General features: G+C 36.6%; 3 protein-coding genes across 4 annotated transcripts; 2 read left to right on the top strand and 1 right to left on the bottom strand.

Annotated features, from left to right (window-relative positions):
* Window positions 1-1,191: 1,191 nt before the first annotated feature.
* LOC108085233 (uncharacterized protein C11orf24) lies at window positions 1,192-7,398 on the bottom strand. Its single transcript, XM_017181773.3, has 2 exons — window positions 7,296-7,398; window positions 1,192-3,016 (listed from the first exon to the last, which is right to left on the bottom strand). Exon 2 carries the CDS (start codon window positions 2,868-2,870, stop codon window positions 1,899-1,901), a length of 972 nt encoding a protein of 323 aa, XP_017037262.1. The 5' UTR covers window positions 2,871-3,016; window positions 7,296-7,398; the 3' UTR covers window positions 1,192-1,898.
* On the top strand, window positions 4,284-6,252 carry LOC108085231 (uncharacterized protein F54F2.9). The gene is made up of 3 exons (XM_017181770.3): window positions 4,284-5,102; window positions 5,160-5,367; window positions 5,431-6,252. Exons 1-3 carry the CDS (start codon window positions 4,420-4,422, stop codon window positions 6,145-6,147), a joined length of 1,608 nt encoding a protein of 535 aa, XP_017037259.1. The 5' UTR covers window positions 4,284-4,419; the 3' UTR covers window positions 6,148-6,252.
* A 6,137-nt stretch (window positions 7,399-13,535) lies between the features above and the next one.
* Inx5 (Innexin 5) lies at window positions 13,536-15,715 on the top strand. Of its 2 annotated transcripts, XM_041775121.2 has the most exons (3): window positions 13,536-13,598; window positions 13,675-14,623; window positions 14,936-15,715. In XM_041775121.2, the coding sequence occupies exons 2-3, from the start codon at window positions 13,913-13,915 to the stop codon at window positions 15,458-15,460; spliced, it is 1,236 nt and encodes a 411-aa protein (XP_041631055.1). In that variant the 5' UTR covers window positions 13,536-13,598; window positions 13,675-13,912; the 3' UTR covers window positions 15,461-15,715. The 2 variants fall into 2 exon arrangements, with proteins under 2 accessions (XP_041631055.1, XP_070144568.1); XM_070288467.1 differs by having other exon boundaries at window positions 13,557-14,623.
* The last annotated feature ends 3,790 nt before the right edge of the window (window positions 15,716-19,505 follow it).

Genomic DNA, 19,505 nt, shown 5'->3' with positions numbered 1-19,505 from the left:
ATATTTTATAATATATAAATAAAAATAAATATTATTTATATAATTTATTATTGTTAAAACAATATAAAAATATTTTAAATTTATTCAAGTATAATACATTTTAAATTTGTTAAATTATTTAGACAATCTAATAATACTTTAAATTTATTAAAATATATTATTATATATTATTTATATTTTTAATTACAATATTATTGCTAACACATTATTAAAATATTTTAAATTTACTAAAATATTATAAATTTGAATTTTATTAAATTATTATGACAATAATAAAGAAATAAAAAATATTTTATATTAATTTTAAATGTTTTAAAATAAAATAAATTTAAAATTAAATGAATATTTATATTTTTATTATATTTAAAATAATTTTAAGCAATAATATTGTAATAAAAAATATAAATAAATAAATTGAAAATATTTATATGCCTTAGAAAAAATACTGCCTTAAAAATAATAATTATTATAAATATTATTTATATCATTTATTACAATATTCAGCTAAGACAATATTCAAATATTTTAAATTATTAAAATATAATAAATTTAATATTTATTAAAATATTAAGACAATTTAAAATTTTTTTTATACATTTTAAAAATATTTTAATACATTTTTAAAATATTTTAATACATTCTCAATAACTCAACAAATTTCAAATTTATTAAATCATAAACATATTTAATAATTTGTAAATATTTTAATATTTTCTTAGCAATAATATTGCCTTAAAAATTATAAAATAAATAAAATAAAAATCAAATTAAATCCTTAATGAACCCAAAACAAAAGACTTATTTTGGATGCTGGGTTTTCCACTTAAAAAAAAATTACCTTGAATTCTTCACAAGCGATAAGCTTTGCTGGCAAAGATGATTAAATTAAAGTACATCTTCTGCCTAATCAGCGATATGAAATTCAAGCTGAAAGCGTAAATAAGACCAATGTTCTTGCGAAAAGCAAGTACCTATATATTTCTGTTGAAATAAACACAAAACACCATAGCACGGTTCGCTTGAAATTTGATTTGACTGCCTTTCGCTTTATTGTAATTGTTACATTTGATAACAACAAAAAATATATGTATATACTAAATATATTATATATCGTAATGCAATAAATTTTGCTTGTTTCAGGCCGATTGCTTGTGAGTTGAGTTGTGTTTTTGTTTTGGTTTCTGCTGCTGCTTTGTTTTTTTTTTTTTTTTTTTTTGAGTTAAGTAAATGCGTGGAATTCATCTCGAAAGAAAGTCCTGTCGCCTTGGAGTTGTAGCAGAGAGTGTATACATATATATAGATGCTTCGTAAGGCACTTTTCGGTTAATGTTAAGATCCTAGACTGAATGAGTGATTGCTAATTGCGCTTGATGGATGATAGTTCGATACAATTTGGTCGCAGCTTCCAATATACAATATACAATAGCTGGTGTATATTAATGCAATAGTCTCTTTCTGAGCAGATACATATACAAATGTATGTCTGCGCTCTCTTATCGGTAAGAAATGCTTAAAACGTACGCACACAAAAAAAATTAAAATAAAATTCTTGACATCTCAATTTTTGCTTTTTAAAATCAGTTTCACTTTCAATTTGGCCGCTTGGAGAGGGGGGATTCCCCCCCAGCCACGCTACAATTTAGCCGAATATTATCCTCGTTTCGTTTCTCCTTTTTTAATTGACTGAGCAATATCCTAGTTCTCCTCTCACTCTCACTCTTTCGTGCGTCCCATCAAGAGATCTTGCATCTTTGATGCAAGCATCAAGTCAACGTACAACTTTAACAACTAATTATCAGATGGCTGAAACTCCTCGCAGGGGGTTAACAAATTCGTGGCATTGCTGGCGCAGAAGAGGAGCCGCCGGCGCTGCTCTTGCCTGTCTGACTTCGCCTTCGTCAGTCGTTGTACATGCCGTCCACCAGGAAGTCCATGCGACGATAGTGCCGGGTACTCCACATGTCACGGAAGCGGCGATACATGATGGTCCCCACGCCAATGGCCAGGGGTACTGTCAGCAGCACCGTCACAATTGGCACCACGTAGCTGGTGTCGCCGCGATCAGCTAGGGTTCCGGTTAATTCCTGCACCTGGGGCACCACCATTGGCTCGGCTAGAGTGGAGACGGGCTTGGGCAATGGCGGCTTGTCACCGGGCTTTCCCTTCTCCTGTTCCTGTTCCTTCTCCCACTCGCCGTGAGTGCCCATGCTGAAGACCACAGGTGGCTTAGTGGGCTTTGCGGTTGTCTTAATGGTGGTCTTGGAAGTGGAAGTCGTGGTGCTGGTGCTGCCTGAGTGGGTGGTTGCATTGTTCGCCTTGGTGACATCCTTCATTGATTGGCCCTCCGACACAATGGCTGATCCGGCAGTCGGTTTGGCCGCCGTCGCGGGTTTGGTGACCGTTGGAGAGTTTTCGATTGCTTTTGGCTTGGAGGAAGATGCTGTTGATGCTGGGGCTGCTGCTGCAGCAGGTGTGCTGGCCTTCGTCTCCACTGCGGCAGGCTTGGGAGTCGAGGCAGCTACTGGGGCGTTTCCTGCGGCCTTGGGGGTGTCCGTATCCGTGCGCTTCCTGTTCTTCCCCACATTCTCCGGCGCTGGCGAGGTCTTAGTGGCTTCCTTGGGCTGCTGCTGCTCAACTTGGGTAGCCTTGGGCGGCGATTGGTTGTTGTTGGTCTGAGCCTTATCTGCAGGCGCTCCTGCTGCTATGGGAGTTCCTGTTGCGCCAGCAGCAGGCGAAGTGGCATTTCCCAATGTCGCAACAGTGCCATTGCCAGCAATGGGAGCCTTGGGGGCCGAGGCAACCGGTGGATCCTGGTCGGCGACTACCAGGAGCAGGCCGCACAGCAGCCAGAGCAATGGAAGCAGCTTCATTGTCTGTTGATTTGACCCAAAATCACAAATGGCAATTCGCAATTCTGATTCTTGAGTTGCTTTTTTTCCAGTGTGACCGTTGTTTGCCCGTTCGAAAAAACCTCTGTACGTATGGTCACTCTATGGCATCGATGCCGGTGGATGCACTTGAAAAAATAAATTATATTTCAAGAGAATTAAAAAAATAAAAATTAAAAAAATATTTTTAACTTTGACTATTAAGAATCAATCAGCGTTTGAAAAACTACGCTACTCCCGTAGTATTTCGTTTTGCTATTGCTACAGCTCTCGCTTTGACGAGAGCCGTAGCAGAGCCGTAGCAGAAGATCGGCAAAGCCTATGCTCTGCTCTGCTCGTAGTTTTCTCGGATCAAAAATTACGCTATAGCTATAGCAAAAAATTCAAAGCAGTTGCTCTGCGTAGCCGTAGCAAAAAATTGGGAGCGAGATGAGAGCAGAGCAAAAGGAGTTTCGTCATATGCTACCTGCTGTCGCTGCAGCAGAAAACAAAAACAAAACACAGGAGGACAGAAGGAGAGAGAAACAGGGGCACGCGACAGCAGGTAGCATACGACGAAACTCCTTTTGCTCTGCTCTCATCTCGCTCTCAATTTTTTGCTACGGCTACGCAGAGCACTGCTATTTATTTTTTGCTATAGCTATAGCCGTAGTTTTTGATCCGAGAAAACTACGAGCAGAGCAGAGCATATGCTTTGCCGATCTTCTGCTACGGCTCTGCTACGGCTCTCGTCATAGCGAGAGCGGTAGCAATAGCAAAACGAAATACTACGGGAGTAGCGTAGTTTTTCAAACGCTGTTTTTAGTATTTTCCAAATATTTTGAAAATATTCTTGAAATTGTATAAGAAGTTTAGAAGTCACTTGGAAGTTAGCTGAATATTTTTTTTCTTGTAAATCAAAATTATGTATGAGAAAATAAACAACAACATAGTACAGGGAATTATTATTGCAAATGGAATTATAAATTATTAAATTAACAAGGAATAATAATTTTTATATTAATAGAAATAATATTTTCTCGCTAAACTCGAGGCACCATGCTTGTTATTAAATATAAATTAAATAAAAATAATTACAATATGTTGTAAAAAAATGTGGTATTTTCCCAATATTTTAGAAAATATATCCTTTAAATTGTATAAGAAGGTTAGAAGTTAGCTCAATACTTTTAGAATTTTTTTGGATGAGAATATAATCAATTACAAAGTTATACATGTACAGAGAATAATTGTTGCAATCTGAATTATAAATTATTAAATTAAAAAATACATATGTATATATTAAATTATAATATATATACATTTTTGGCTATTTTCCAATGTCTTGGCTATTTTCCCGCTAAACTAGCGGCACTCATCTGGCAACGCCATCCCCTTTCGCCTGCTGACGTTGCCACTTGCCAGCTGGTGTGTCCGTGTGCCGTGTGAGCTTGTGTGTGCGTGTGTGTGCGTGTTTGTGCGTGCGTGGGTCTCTCTGCCGCATAAAATTTGGAATTTCGACTTGGATTTCCGACCGGGACAAGGGGCTGCGATGCGAGTGGAAGCTGTGTGGTGCACGCTGCTAGGCAGCCTGCTGCTGTGGAGCGGCAGAGCCCACGCCTGGCACTCGGAGGAGCTGGAGATCTTCGATTTGGTCGAGGAGGTGAATCGCAACTTCTACGAATTCATGGGCATTAACCAGACAGCCACCGGGGCAGAGGTGAAGCGCGCCTTTCGCACACTATCGATTGTCCTGCATCCGGACAAGAATCCCGCCGAGGATGCCAATATCCAGTTTCGCAACCTCGTCTCCATATACGAGGTCCTCAAGGATCCGTCGCGACGTGAGAAGTACGACCGGGTGCTAAAGGAGGGCATGCCCAACTGGAAGTCGGCGCTGTACTACTACCGTCGCATGCGCAAGATTGGCCTCTACGAGGGCGCCTTTATCCTGTTCCTAATCACCACCGTGGGCCAGTACCTGTTCGCCTGGGCCGCCTACCTCGAAAAGAAGTACACCGCCGAGCAGGTGTTCGGCACCAAGCTGAAGAAGTTGCAGAAGAAAAACAAGAACATTGACATGGACGTGATACTCAGCGAAATACCGATGCCCTCGCTGCTCAACACACTGCCCATCCAGATACCGCTGGCGCTATGGAACCTGCCGCGGACCATCAAGAATGGTTTCAGCAAGGCCAACGAGCTGAAGGAGCTGGCGCTGGAGAAGCGCAGGCAGTGAGTTTCGGGGAAGGGAGACAAGGAAAAAAACAGTTTCTAATGTTTAATTTGCAGGGAACTGGAGGCCGCCCGACGCCAAGAGGAACTGGAACGGGAGGCCGAGGAGCAGGCACGCCTGCGCAAGGAGCACAAGGAGAACCTGCGAAAGCGCAAGCAGAACACCAAGGCTCCGGAGAAAACCGAGGAGGAACTGCGCGGCTATTCGCAAATCCAGGCCCGCGAGATGACCGACGACGATGCTGTGCGTCCCGCTTCTCAAAAGGTATCTTTCCTGGGTTCTTTCTTGGTTTTTTTGTGAAAATTCTACACAATTTCGATCTTACAGAGCTCTGTGAGTGGTGGCTTCTGGACAGACGAGGATCTCACCGAGCTAATTCGCCTAGTTAAGAAGTATCCCGGCGGAGCTGGTAGCCGCTGGAACACCATTGCCGAGTCCATGAATCGTAGTGTTCAGGAGGTCACCTTTATGGCGGCCAAAATGAAGGAAAATGGCTACCGAATACCCGGCCAAACGGACAGCGTGGCCGAGACTCTCGTCCAGGAGTCCCAGCAGGCGCAGCGCAAAGAAAAGGTCAAAAAGTCTGCGGCAACGGCGGCAACATCTGCCGCCGCCGCTACTACCGCCTCCGGGGAGAAGAGCATGCTCATCCCGGAAACCAACTGGACGCAGGAGCAGCAGCGGGCTCTTGAGGCGGCCATCGTCAAGTACCGGAAGACGGCTGGCGGCGATCGCTGGCAAAAGATTGCCAACAGTGTGCCAGAGAAGACGAAGGAAGAGTGCCTGGTGCGCTACAAGTATCTCTGCGAGCTGGTCAAGACGCAGAAGCGGGCCGAGGAGGAGGCCAACGAGGCAACAGGCGACGATGTGACCGCCGTTGAGGAGGTGCTGCCAGAGGACGAGCCGCCGCCGCCGCCGGCAGAAGCACCAGCAGCTGCGGCGCCTGCCACTAAAAAGCTAAGCAAGCGGGAGCAGCGTCGCCGGAAGCGAGATCTCTCAAGCGGCGAGGACTCGGACGATGCATATCAGTACGAGATCAGTTAGATACCAGTCCTCCTGCTCCGGCAGTTCCTCGCGTGGCTCAAACCTAGTTGTAATTGAATTTTTTTTATACTTTGCATTAAAAACTCTCTGACCTAGCATTTGGAACCATATTGAGTGTCCTCCATTGTCCGTTTTTTGTTTTTGTTGCCATTTCCCCCTCCCCTCTTCCTTGCTTATCTTGTGTTTTGTACATACTTATATTTTGTAAACAAATCTAAATGTCGATTGATTCCTGTGCTAAGTAAACGAACTGTGGAAGGAAGTGGACAACGAGCGACTCTTTGCTGGGTGTAATGGGAAGAGATTGGAATTCTTCGTTTTGGCAGAGTTTGGAGAGGTTTTAAATTCCTCAAGAAGCTTCGGTGAGTATTTTAACCTTTGCTTTCTTCTATTTTAGAGGCTTTCTTTTTAAATTTAATTTGTAAAAAATGTATTTAAAAAAAAAAAGTTGATTTAAGATCATAAAATGCAAATATCGTAGGTTTTCTTGGCCAAGAAATATCATATATATTTATTAAAAAATTTAAATAAATTAAAAATATCCCTTTGAACTCTTCTAAAACTTATATCTGAGCGAAAAAAATTTAAGAAACTCTTTAAAAACTTATTAAAAAAAATTAAATTTATTAAAAATATTCCTTTGAACTTTGAACTCTTGTAAAAATTATAAAAAATGTAAAAAAACCCTTCAAAATTTATAAAAAAAAATGATATTACTTAAAAATATCCCTTTGAACTCTTTTAAAAGTTATTTCTTAACCAATAATATGTAAGAAACTCTTCAAGAATACATTTTAAATTATATACCCCCGGTTTCGGTGACGTACAAACTCCATTCTAATCTCCTCGCCGCGAACATGGCTTTAAAGTTGATAGCCGAAATGCAGCTTTAAACTCCATCCATCCAAGTTGAATGCTAACTAATTATAATTCTCAGTTGGCTTGAACCTGACAGCCATCAAAGTGGAGTTTCCTCAGATTTATTATTTATAAAAGTTAAGTTAAGCACTTTCGGCGCCCGAAAATGTTTAATCAAAGATACGTATTCATTATTTATATGGCTGCCAGTCGGATTACTAGCCAGTCTGTGTGTGTGTGTGTGTGTGGCTAACCTTGGAACGATTTGCTTTTAATTACACTCAACTTACATTTTGATAATTATTGGACTATGACTGTGACTCTGAGCCGGTGGCTGTGTCTCCTCCCAATTTTGGTTGGTCACCATTCGTGTTTGCAATGAACTTAAAACCAGCGTGCACTAGAAACATGGCCAGCTTCGATTTAAAGCCGAGAACCCGTTGAATCACTCAAAAGCCAAAGTCGAATTGGAAATCTAAGACTCAAAAGCCTCAAGTGTAGGCGCAACGGAATCAAACCAAATTGTCAAAATGATTTTCCCATTAAAGTGTAGGCTCTTTTAGGCGAAAAATGTTTATTTATATGAATTATACAATTATTATAAATATATAAAAAAATATATAAATAAATTGAAAAAAATATATAAATAATAAAATGTTTATAAATATTTATTATAATATTTGTAATACATATATATATATATTTTACAATATATACTTTAATTAATTTTTAACTTTTTTCATATATATATATTTTTTTATATATATATTTAAACAATTTTATTTTTATAAATTAAAAAATAAATGTAATTTTATATATTTATTATTTCTAATTTATAAAAATAAAATTTATTTAAAAATAAATGAGATTTTATAAATGTATTCATTAATTTTTAAATTTATAAAAATAAAATTTATTTAAAAATAAATGGGATTTTATATATTTTTTTTTGAATTTATAATAAAATTAAAAAATTGAAAAAACAAACAAATTTATAAAAAAAAAAATACTTAATAATTCTCTTTAATCCCAAGTTAAAATAAAATTTTATAGATCACTCGTTACACTTTATAGATTTTTCCAAAAATAATGCGTTAATTACACCCAAGCAAAAGTCAATTAAAATTCGTTAGAGACCAATTGGGGCTTCATTGCAAATATAACTATGATAAGCTTTAATAAAAGTTGGCTTTATTAGCTTAACCAGACCGACAGGTATTAACTAACTAAGACAAACAATAAAAAACAACAACAATAAAAGAGAAAAATATATAAAACCATTCGAAGCGGTTTGCTAGCATTTCAAGGGCGACTCCAGTTGCAGTTTCTGAGTTGCAGGTGGAAAAGCTTTTAAAAATAAAATATACATCATAATAAAATGACTGAGCTAGACATTTAATTTTCATTGAATTTCCATTTAAACTCTGACTCAGGTTTGGCCTTCAACTCAAAGTTCAAGCGGCAAGTTCACGTGACGTCACGCCAGGTGGGCTGGTGGGGGTCCAATTCATTTTGATTCTTCTGAAGACCAAGTAGCCCGAAGACAGAGAACAGAGAACTGCAAAACAGAGAACTAAGAACCGAGTACCGAGAACCGAGCACCGAGAACCGAGAACTCATAACCCAGAACCAGTTATTGGCCAAAAGCGGCTATAAGCGCTCAACTTGGCGACTTTATCGATAATATCGCAAGTCGGAGTCAGTCGCAAACGGAGCGCCAAACGAGGCGGTTGTTTACCTGGCCAATAAAATCCCCAACAATTTGCTAGATCAAGCGCGAACCTAGAAACAACACACATCACTTTTTTTTCCACCTGTTTTTTTTTTTTTTGTTTATTTGTTGTTTGAGTTTGCGAGTTTTTCTCTGAGAAGAAATGACAATTTATGGACTGTTGGTGCAGATCATCATAGTTTGCAATTAACCCAAGGAACCGAGCAGATCCCAGCCTCAGCATGGCCCCGCCCCAAGAGGAACCCGAGGACGATATAACCACCAAGGTGAGTTAAGGGGACGGAAGAACGTGTGTAATTAAAACATAAATTTATGCTGCTGGTATACAAAAAAATTCTAGACTAAAGACTAAACTGGAGGGGAGCTTAAATAAATTTAAATTTAAATTAGTTATGATAAAGAATAGTTTATAATTATAATTTATTCTGTAAAATAATAGTATTATTATAATTATTATTTTATTATTATATTTAGGGTATCAGCTTTGATAGTTTTTACACATTTTTTCTAAACTTTACTTGACATTTAAGAGTGTTAAAAATATTATTAAAAGGCTTTATCCTTTATATTTTTTATTTCAAGTATTTTTTTTATTAAAAAAGAAATTTTTGATAATTAAAAAAATTGCTGGAGTTTAAGTTATTGGAGTTTCAATAATAATTAAGTTTTTTTTTAACTGTTCTTGTGGTTTAATAAACTTTACTTAATATTTTAGGTTAACAATTATATATTTTTTTTAACGCTTTTAAAATCAGTTACTTTATATCTAATTATTTTTTAATAAAAAATTAAGAGAGTACACTTATAAAATTTTTAATAATTTTTTTCGACTTCAATAAACTTCACTTGGCATTTAATAGTGTTAAAAATACTCTCAAAGCCATTATTTATAATTATTTTTCTTTTTTATAATAATGGTTTAATAAAAAATAAATACTGTAGCACAAGTTATTGAAATTTAAACAAATTTCTTAGACTCATCTTGTGGTTTAATAAACTTTACTTAGCATTTATCACTAAAAATAATTTGTTTAAAAGCTGAAAATGGATATCTTAGCATTTGGGTGATAAATGAGATGATGTACAAAATGTTTATTTATTATTCAAGCTCTAGAAAGAAATTTAAAATATTTCTCACACATTTTTTTAAAGATATACTTAACTTATATTATATTATATTCCTAGGAATTCTTTAAAATTAATTAATAATTATTTATACAGAATATTTAGACCATAAAATCTGTATTTAATAAAACTTCAGGCCAATTTCTACCAATTTTCTTGTTTTATAGTTAAAATTTTGATCGAAATTCGCTAATCATGCAGCGTGCAGAGTAGCATCCATCCAATGGTGTTAGCATTGATCTGTTGGATCGCTAATTAGTGTATGAGAAGGGGTTTCCACACTGATGTGGTGACTTTGGGGCATGGTCAAGGTTTTTGGGGGCCATAGCCAACATAATTCATCTTGAATAGAGAGCGGGAAATAATAAATAAATAAAATAAATCAAATTTGTTTAGCGCGGAAGTGAAACCAGTTACCAGCCAAAAAGGGCCATCGTACTTCTCAGTGATTTCCCGTTTGAGTTTTGAGTTTGCTTACAGCATCGTTTGCTAATTGAGCAAGTATATATATGTTATGTATATTTATATATAATTATAAAGCCAAATATCGTATGTGTAACTGGACTGCACTTTGAGGTAGCAAAGGTTAGCCAAGGTGAACTTCACCTCTCACCTCAACGAACTAAACTGAACCTTGAACCACATTTGGATTTTGAATATGTATTAGAGCCAAAATTAGATTTCAAAATATTTAAATTCATTCAATTCTTTATATAATTATTTATTTACTTTATATTAATAGAAAGTGTGTTACCTAATAGAAGCGTGTTGCTAATTAGCTCTTTCAGACAGAGCTTTTGTTGATCCAATTTATTTTGTTTTTATTTAGACAATTAGCTTTATTAGCGTTTGCCAAATGAAGGTTGCACTTGTCTTAAAATTAAGCTAAAAATTACAAATAAAAATAAAAATAAAAATAATATAAATATAAATAATAATAGTGAAGCTAGCTTTATATCGTGTGCATATTTTAAGGGGCAGCAACGATTATTGGCTTTAGTTTTTTAGTTTTTTTTTTTGGGGTTAATTGGGTTCCACTGATCTCTGATTCGGTCTGCCATATCCAAGATCTTTCACTTTCCTTCTGCAAACTAGCCCAGGCAATTCCGGCCACAAAACACCTGGCCAGGTGGATGTGGCAATCGGGACAACACTGAAAGACCAGACTAACAGGGGGAAAATGATAAAATAAATTTTAATTTAATTTAAAATAAATTTAAATATATTTAAAGGGGTTTCAATGAGCCTACAAATTATTAATTTTAACTTAAAATTATTTATTTATTCTATTTAATTGAATTAAATTTGTAGTTCAATATTTTAATTTATTATTTCAATATTTTATATTTAATTCAAATAAATTTAAATAAATTTAAACTGGTTTTAAAGAGCCTAAAATTATAACTTTTAATAGTTAAAAATGTTAATTATTTTTTTTTAATATTTTATATTTAATTAAAATACATTTAATTATTTAATAATATTTTATATTTAATTTAAATAAATTTAAATATATTTAAAGGACTTTTAACGAGCCTACAAAATTATTACTCTTAACTTTAAATATTTATTTATTATATTTTGTTGAATTAAATCTTGAATTAAATATTCTAATTATTTATTTAAATATTTTTCACTGTGCCTAAATGATTTGACCAGCTGAAAAACAAAAATAAAAATAATGGCCAGCATATGTTGTGGGGGACATTGAGATATGGTCCTAAGGCTCTACCGCCTCCTGCCATTCTCGTGAATAATAAACAATTGTAGTTTCAAGAGATATAGAAACAGATATGGTACAGTAGTGGCTACTACTAACTAGCCAAGGAATATCAAGACTGTGTAGAAGCTAGTATCTGGCAGTACGAGTAGTAGCTCAGAGTACAAGTATCTTACAGTACGAGTATCTGTGCCTTTAGCGCTCCAGTATCTTAATTATTACTGAGCTCAGCGTTGCGGAACGATGACGATGACTACAATGATGTCTCGGATTTGGAATTAGAATGGGAAAATGACAAGTCAGAATCAGATGGAGACAAAGAGCAGCTAAGATATATCAAAAATTATAAAATTAAATTAAATAAATAGTTTATTATAAAGTATATATACTTTAGAATTAGTTCTAAAAATAAATTCAAAAGCTTAGTCGTATCCACCAGATACCTCTTCGACTTCCGCATACTTCTTGCTGAATTTTTAATTTGGACAACAAAATAAAGAAGAAAAACCTGCCAACTCATTGGGGCCAGACATAAAAAAATACAACAAAAAAAAGAACACAAGAAGAATTAATAAGTATTGAAATTACAAAAGGAAGCCAAACGAGAAGCTCTTAACGCTCAATTTGGTGCTCCGCCGCTCGATCAGCGATCGTGACGTGTTCGTGTTGGTTTTTCGAGTGGCTTTCAGTGGTGGCTCCCACCATGGAGGTCAAGTTCAGGGAACACCGCCAGTTTATGGTTGATTTTCATCTTCTTTGCTTTGCCGAAGCTTCAAGCTCCATGGAAGTGGAGGTGTTGGAGTTTTGTTTTGCACAAGTACTTAGAGACTTGGACAAAGAGCACCGCTGCCAGGAAATTGATGGCAAATAAATATTGTTTTTTTTTTTTATTTAGCTTTAGTCTTAATTTGCCACTTCCTAATTAAGTTTATACACTTGAAAATTAATTGATGGCTTGAAAAATGCATATGAGATATAGTTTTATATTGTGGTATCTTAGCTTATTAATAAGTCTTGGTTTTATATATTAAATTTAAATATTTATTTATTAAAAAAAATATAAAATGGAATTCAAGAGAAACGTTAAGCAAATTTGAATGTCAGAATATATGAATTTTTTGTTAGTGTTGGTCAATAAATTCTGTTAAACATCAAAACTATAAAATGATATATAAATAAAAAAAAATTGATAAATTAAATTATAATTTAATTTTAAAATATTATCGAAAATAAAATAAATTAAGTTAAATTTTTTTTAGAATATTTTCGATAATATTAATATTTTAATTTTCAATGCGATTAATTATTATGATATTTTCGATATGAAATTAAGAGCAAAATTAATAAATAAATAATTTATTTTCTATTCTTTTAGTTATATATATTTACATAAATATTTTTTTCAAGTTGTAAATATATTTTTAAAAATATCAACATTTATTTTAATATTTTTTTTCAAGTTTTCAACATTTTTTTTAATATACAAAAACCCACCACCTTGGGTACATCTCTTCACCAATTATTGTTATTTTTTTGTGAACAAAAAAGGTGATGCCAAGTTATTTGGACCCTGAAGGTCGCGTTATAAATTTATTTGATTTATGGTAATTAGCCCTGTGCACACACCTTTTGCCTAATTGCAGATACCTTCGATAATTGGATTCCTGAACTTGGACTGACGAAATGGAGCGACGATGAGCTGACCCCGAGAGCCAAGGCTGAAGCGCTGCATCGCGAGAATAATGATTATTATTTTTCTCTAGATCAGGATCTAGATGTGGTTAAGAATAATAAAATAATAAATAAATAAAAAAGGCAATGTGATCGAAGCAAAGCTGAAGTATTGGTTTTATTTCAAATGCCCAAAAGTAGGCAACAACTCTCATTAACTTTATAATTTCAAAGATTTTCGATTGACTTTTCATGCCTGGCTGAGTGATTTTGTAGCTGTCTTTTGTTGTGTCTGACAGTGACAGATCTCAGAGAGAGAGAGAAATGAGGTAAAAAAATAAGTAGGTAATAATGACGGCACGCACAAAAAAATATGTTAAGCCAAGCGACGATCTGAACTCTGAACTGGCTACCATCCTAGGCCGGCGGCAATTGCATCTGAGCTTTAGAAGCGATCCAAGGACCCAACACAAGCAAGCTACTCAGCAGGCTGGAACGAGGACAAGGCGGGGTTCGAGGACGACGTGGTGGACGTGGACGTGGACTAGAACTGGGAGGCGGACAGGCACGCAGACGAGGATAGCGCTCCAAGGTGGAGCGGAACGGAGCGGTGAGAATTGGAAGCAGTCTTCGAAGAACTCTTTCCGGAGGCAGAAGAAATGTATTCGGCGGTAAAGCCGCTGTCCAAATATCTGCAGTTTAAATCGATTCGCATCTACGACGCCGTCTTCACCATCCACTCTAAATGCACGGTGGTGATTCTGCTTACATGCTCCCTGCTCCTGTCGGCGCGTCAGTACTTTGGGGATCCGATTCAGTGCATCACCGAGGAGAAGAACATCGAGTATGTGCAATCCTACTGCTGGACCATGGGCACCTACATCCTCAGGCTGGACAATTACAACGAGCTTCCCCTCCCGCCACCCTATCCCGACCAGGTGGTAGCCAACAAATCCCAGTTGAAGGTCAATTCCCGCAGCCGTTATCGCTCCTCCTACCAGCGATCAAGCCTCCGCCGGCTGGGGGATTACGACGAGGCGTATGCCCGGGCCATGTCGATAGCCGAGGGCGTGGGCCCCGAAATCCGTGGTCAGTCGCAGCGGGTGTATCTGCGCTATTACCAGTGGGTCATCATCCTGCTGCTCTTCCAGGCGTTCGTCTTTTACTTCCCCTCGTGCCTGTGGAAGGTGTGGGAGGGTCAGCGACTGAAGCAACTCTGTTCGGAGGTTGGCGAGGCTTTGCTCTCCGAGGAGACTTACAACACAAGGCTGCGCCTGCTGGTGAAGTACTTCACCACCGATTACGAGGACATGCACCTGAGCTACATGGCCAAGTATGTCTTCTGCGAGGTCCTCAATTTCTTAATCAGTGTGAGTAGGACACCCGGGCAGCAACCGGCATACTTTCAACAACAAATTTAAAGACACACTTCAACAACAGCGACAGTCCAGCAATGTATTTCAATTTTTCAATAACAAAAACACTAGCTAACAACACAACACAACCCCAAGAAATCATCTTTTTAGAAGGGTTTTCTGCTAACAAAATTCAGCTTAAACCAGTTAATGATGGCCAACGTATTCCAATTTTCAACAATACCCCGAAAAAATCATCTTCTTGGAAGGCTTTTCTGTTTAAAAACCACCAAAACCCAGCTAATGACGGCCTTTGCCAACCTGCAGATAGTGAACATAATAGTCCTGGAAGTTTTTCTCAACGGTTTCTGGACCAAGTACCTCCAAGCCCTGGCCACTATACCGTTGTACGACTGGGACCACTGGAATCGCATCTCATCGAGCGTCTTCCCGAAAATCGCCAAATGCGAGGTGCTAAAGTTCGGAGCCAGTGGCACGGCCACCATCATGGACAACCTGTGCATCTTGCCGCTGAATATCCTGAACGAGAAGATCTTCGTGTTCCTGTGGGCCTGGTTCCTGCTGATGGCCCTGATGTCCGGCCTGAATCTGCTCTGTCGGCTGGCCATGATCCTGAGCAGTTACCTGCGCGAACAGATGATTCGCAGCCAGTTGCGGTTCATGAGCATGCGGCATGTGCAGCGCGCTTTGCGGGACCTGACCATCGGTGACTGGTTCCTCCTGATGAAGGTCAGTGTCAATGTGAACCCGATGCTCTTTCGGGATCTCATGCAGGAGCTATGCGAGCTGCGTACCTCCTCCTCGGTGAGCATTCTGGAAAGCGCCGTCTAGGATGGTTATCAGGATCGCAAACGTGCCCTTGTCGTCGTTATCTAATTCAACGGTTTTCTATAGTCTGTGTATGTATAACTAAAAATATGCTATACTAAATATTATTTTCTCTTCCGATCGTATGCCATTAGCTTGATAAATTCCTTTTGAAAACATTGTAAGCTCGATACCAAAGAGTCTAAATTTGTTGAAATGAATTAAGTAATAATATTTTAATACTATAAAAAATAAATCTGAGTAGAGGCAGCAACTTTATTGAAGCACAATAATAATAATAATTATAATAATAATTATTAAAATTAAATTTATATGAAAATTTTATATCACCTAAAAGAATAAACTTGCCGCTTACGTTGCCCTATGATTCTCAACTGGTTCTGGCTGCAACTAGGTGAAGTCAGTACTGATGAGGACGAGTGTTGGGAGTTTTTCTATTCAGTAATTTATTTTCTTTGTGAATTTGGGGATGAATATTCCTGATTCCTGATATATCTTTATTTTATTATATTTTATAATATAATATTAAAAAATCGAATTTTAAGAGGGATAGTCTATGAGATGAAGATGAAGTCTGGGTCTCTCCCAAAAATTATATACTACTTATTTTTTTCTGTTCCGATCTTATGCCCTTAGCTAAACAAATTCCTTTTGTATTCTATTTTTATAATTAATATTTTAATATAAAAAATACCCCCAATTTCTTGTCATTACATAACTTATCAGTGAACCCTATTCATTCTTTAAATGCGTGATCTCTTCAAGCCAAGTTGACTGAGTCATTTTTAATAGGTCTCTTAAGACCCATAAGCGTAGTACTTGAAACTATAAAGTTATAGTTTACATAATATACTGGATTTTCCATTGATTAGATCTCCGGTTTCACTTGACTTTTTTTTTGTGTACTATCCAGCTTGCCAAATCTTCTGAACCTGAACGCAAAACTCACGAGCGCTTCTTCAGGTTGCTTCTGAAGTCGACATACGAAACGATTGTCTGTCGACTGGCTTCTTATGCCTCTGCTGGCATTTAATGTGCATTGTTTATAACTAGTTGTTGCTGCTATAATTTCGTCATTTATATTTCGCTGAGACGATCCTCAGTCCCCCAAGTTGCCCATCCCCCAAAAGTTTCGGCATTGTTTTGCGCACATTAACAACGCAACTCGCTCGCGTTTTTGGCCACCTCCGCTGCACAGTGAGAAAAATATATACTATTCTTTTTTATTTTCAGATTTCTGTTTTTAGAAATTAAATTTTAAAAAATTTCAAAAAGAAACCCTTTTCAAATTAAATTCCAAACTAATTAAAAATAAATCACAAAATGTTATATTTAATATTCAAAATTTTTCGCTCTGCACACAAATTACCCACTCACACTCGCTCAGTGAGACTCGCACTCATGTGAATAAATGTAAATATTATTCAAAACTCATTCGAGTGGCGTTTAATATGCCCTATTCACACGTGAGGCATATCAGCTGGAGGGCCACCCATTTGCCTCAGTGTGACTCACTTGGGCGCTGATTAAAAAGTTCCCCAGAAAGATTAACTAATTTATGAACTCATGTGCCAGCTCTCTGTACTATTTGAATGACGTTTCATTGTATTATCATCACTGTGTATTTCCCTATCATATTTTTAAATTAAATTCAATTGCAAATAACCACCAAGACGTAAATGATAACAGATAACCAGATAGTAGAGTGCAATGCAATATAACCATGAATATTTCAATATTTAGCAATTTCTTAAATGTATTATATTCATATAAACAAAAAAGAAATGTATTTTTCTGCAACATATCTGGAATAATGGCACATTAATAAAAAATAATATAAAAACAATGACAAATGCTAACTACATTCTTATTAGCAAAAATGCCAACACGTTGCACTATGATTCCCAACTGGTTCTAGCTGCAAACAGGGATAATGACGACTATCTCTATTATTACGAACCGGGTATTAAGTGTTTCTCCCATTCAGTGATTTATTTTCTCTATAAATATACCGATCTATATGGATATATATTCCTGATCTCTAATATTTAATTATTTTTATGAATATTTTAAAAAACTCTCTTTAAAAGTGATAGTCTACCCATGTTGTTACCATTGTTAGGTATCACAAAAGTTGGCCTAATGTCTGTGTTACCACTTTTTGGGGTCTCTCCCTTTCCGTTTTACGTTTGCGTGGGCCGCCTGGCGTCGACTGAGGCAGCGACTGCGACGGCGGCAGAGGTGCGGCCGGTATTTCTTTAGCTTTTTGGTTACATCTATTTCCATTACCATTTCTATGGCATTCGCATTCGTATTCCTATTCCCATTCGGTATTGTTTTGCTTGGATTTTTCGGTTTTTGGTTTTTTGGTTTGTCGGTTTTTGGTTTCTGTTGATTTTTTGTTTATTTTTCGGTTGCCGTGTGCCTTCGTTCGTGTGTGTGCCACTTGGCCAGGCCAGAGTAGTAGTTAGTCGCTTGGCTTTATTTTAGTATTTTAGTCGCCTGTCAACCGCCGTCCCTTTCGCTGCTGCTCACCGTCGCTTTTTGTTAATTTCTTGTTGATTTTGATTTTGTTGCGATGCGTCGTGGTGTGCCGTGCGCGAGTGCCGAGCGCATTTAATTAAGCCGCGTACGTGACGATTGCAGCTGCAATTTCTGTGTGTCGTTGTGTGTTGCACAGTTGCACTGCCAATTGACGTTGCATCTGCCGCGGCAATATCAATAGTGTATCGCTATCGCCGCAGTGAGTAATGCACTCGTAATTGGGTCTGTTGCAGAGATACAAAATCAACGACCCACCAAAAGGGGCACAGCAGGGGTTAAAATGATAGTGAAACAATAAATAAATAAAATAAAAAAAAAGTTTTATAAATATAAAAATACTTAAATTGTATTAAAATAATAATGGAACAATAAATATATAATATAAAAAATATTTATAAATATATAAAATACATAAGGTGTCCCGAAAAATAACAATAATGGGCACAGACGAGGTTAAAATAATAATAGAAATATAAATTTATTAAAAATAGATTCCGTAAAAAAACATTAAATATTATTTTTACAAGTTTGAAATATTTAAAAAATAAGTGACTAATTTTTTTAAACGAAAGTTTTACTTATTAATGAAAACCTACAAATATATAAAAGTGAATTGTTATAAAATGTTAAATATGTATTGTAAAGAATTTAAATTTTATTTTTTTTTTATAAGAGACCATATATTTATCATATATATAAACATTTTGAAACCTAAAAAAAAAAACAAAAGGCTCCTATTGATATACCCTTAGTTTTTGTGCAACTTTTGAGTTCCCAATTTCCTTTATAATTCCCAAGTGCTTAATCAGTGCCAGATTAGCTACAATTTTGACTGCAGTTGTGCGTTTACACACACCTTACACACACACATGACACTGGTGATATGAGCGGCAGCAAAAACAAAAATAACAGCGATAACAATAAAAAAAACAACAAAAAACAACAGCGGTGGGCATTGATAAACAGCCCGCGACAAGTGTGTAAAACATTTAAGAGCACAGTGGGCAATTGCATCATCTGAGCGTGAGGCTTATTTTCCTTCGTTTGGCTATTTTCGGTGAAAGTCGTGATTGATAAAGCCCCCAGTCTCTGTCTCCCGTTTTATATGTATATATATGTTTTTTTTTTTTGCCTCGTCCAATTTGTGTCACTATTGTTCTCCCCAATCCGGTGCTTTTGTCATTGGCATCTGGTTTCAGGTTTTCGGTTTTCGGTTTTCGATATATTTACATACCGCACATTGTTGTGGGTCCGATTTTGTATTCGCTGGACTAGACGAAGAAAGCTTTCGGGGTGTTTTGTGTTTAACCAGGCTGGGGGGGGAGAGAAATAGTAGAAATACCTTTATAAAAGTCACCTTTCAAACATGAAACACGCATAATTGGCCCACAGTGGTTAGCTTGGAAAAATCAATGTGTAGTATAAATAGGGGAAAAACAGCAGGTTGATTGCTTTTGAAAAACATGTTTACCAAATCAATAAATCAAAATGTGCACCAAGCATA

The sequence above is a fragment of the Drosophila kikkawai genome, chromosome X (genome assembly GCF_030179895.1).
Source record: "Drosophila kikkawai strain 14028-0561.14 chromosome X, DkikHiC1v2, whole genome shotgun sequence".
NCBI classification, from domain to species: Eukaryota; Metazoa; Arthropoda; class Insecta; order Diptera; family Drosophilidae; genus Drosophila; species Drosophila kikkawai.
The sequence above is the reverse complement of the archived record's forward strand: the minus strand, read 5'-3'. Positions and strand labels throughout refer to the sequence as shown.

Coding starts and splice junctions, on each gene's coding strand:
- LOC108085233 (XM_017181773.3), bottom strand. CDS start 2,870: ATGAAGCTGCTTCCATTGCTCTGGCTGCTGTGCGGCCTGCTCCTGGTA.
- LOC108085231 (XM_017181770.3), top strand. CDS start 4,420: ATGCGAGTGGAAGCTGTGTGGTGCACGCTGCTAGGCAGCCTGCTGCTG. Junction 5,103..5,159: donor GCGCTGGAGAAGCGCAGGCA/GTGAGTTTCGGG, acceptor TTTAATTTGCAG/GGAACTGGAGGCCGCCCGAC. Junction 5,368..5,430: donor TGCGTCCCGCTTCTCAAAAG/GTATCTTTCCTG, acceptor TCGATCTTACAG/AGCTCTGTGAGTGGTGGCTT.
- Inx5 (XM_041775121.2), top strand. CDS start 13,913: ATGTATTCGGCGGTAAAGCCGCTGTCCAAATATCTGCAGTTTAAATCG. Junction 14,624..14,935: donor TCCTCAATTTCTTAATCAGT/GTGAGTAGGACA, acceptor GCCAACCTGCAG/ATAGTGAACATAATAGTCCT.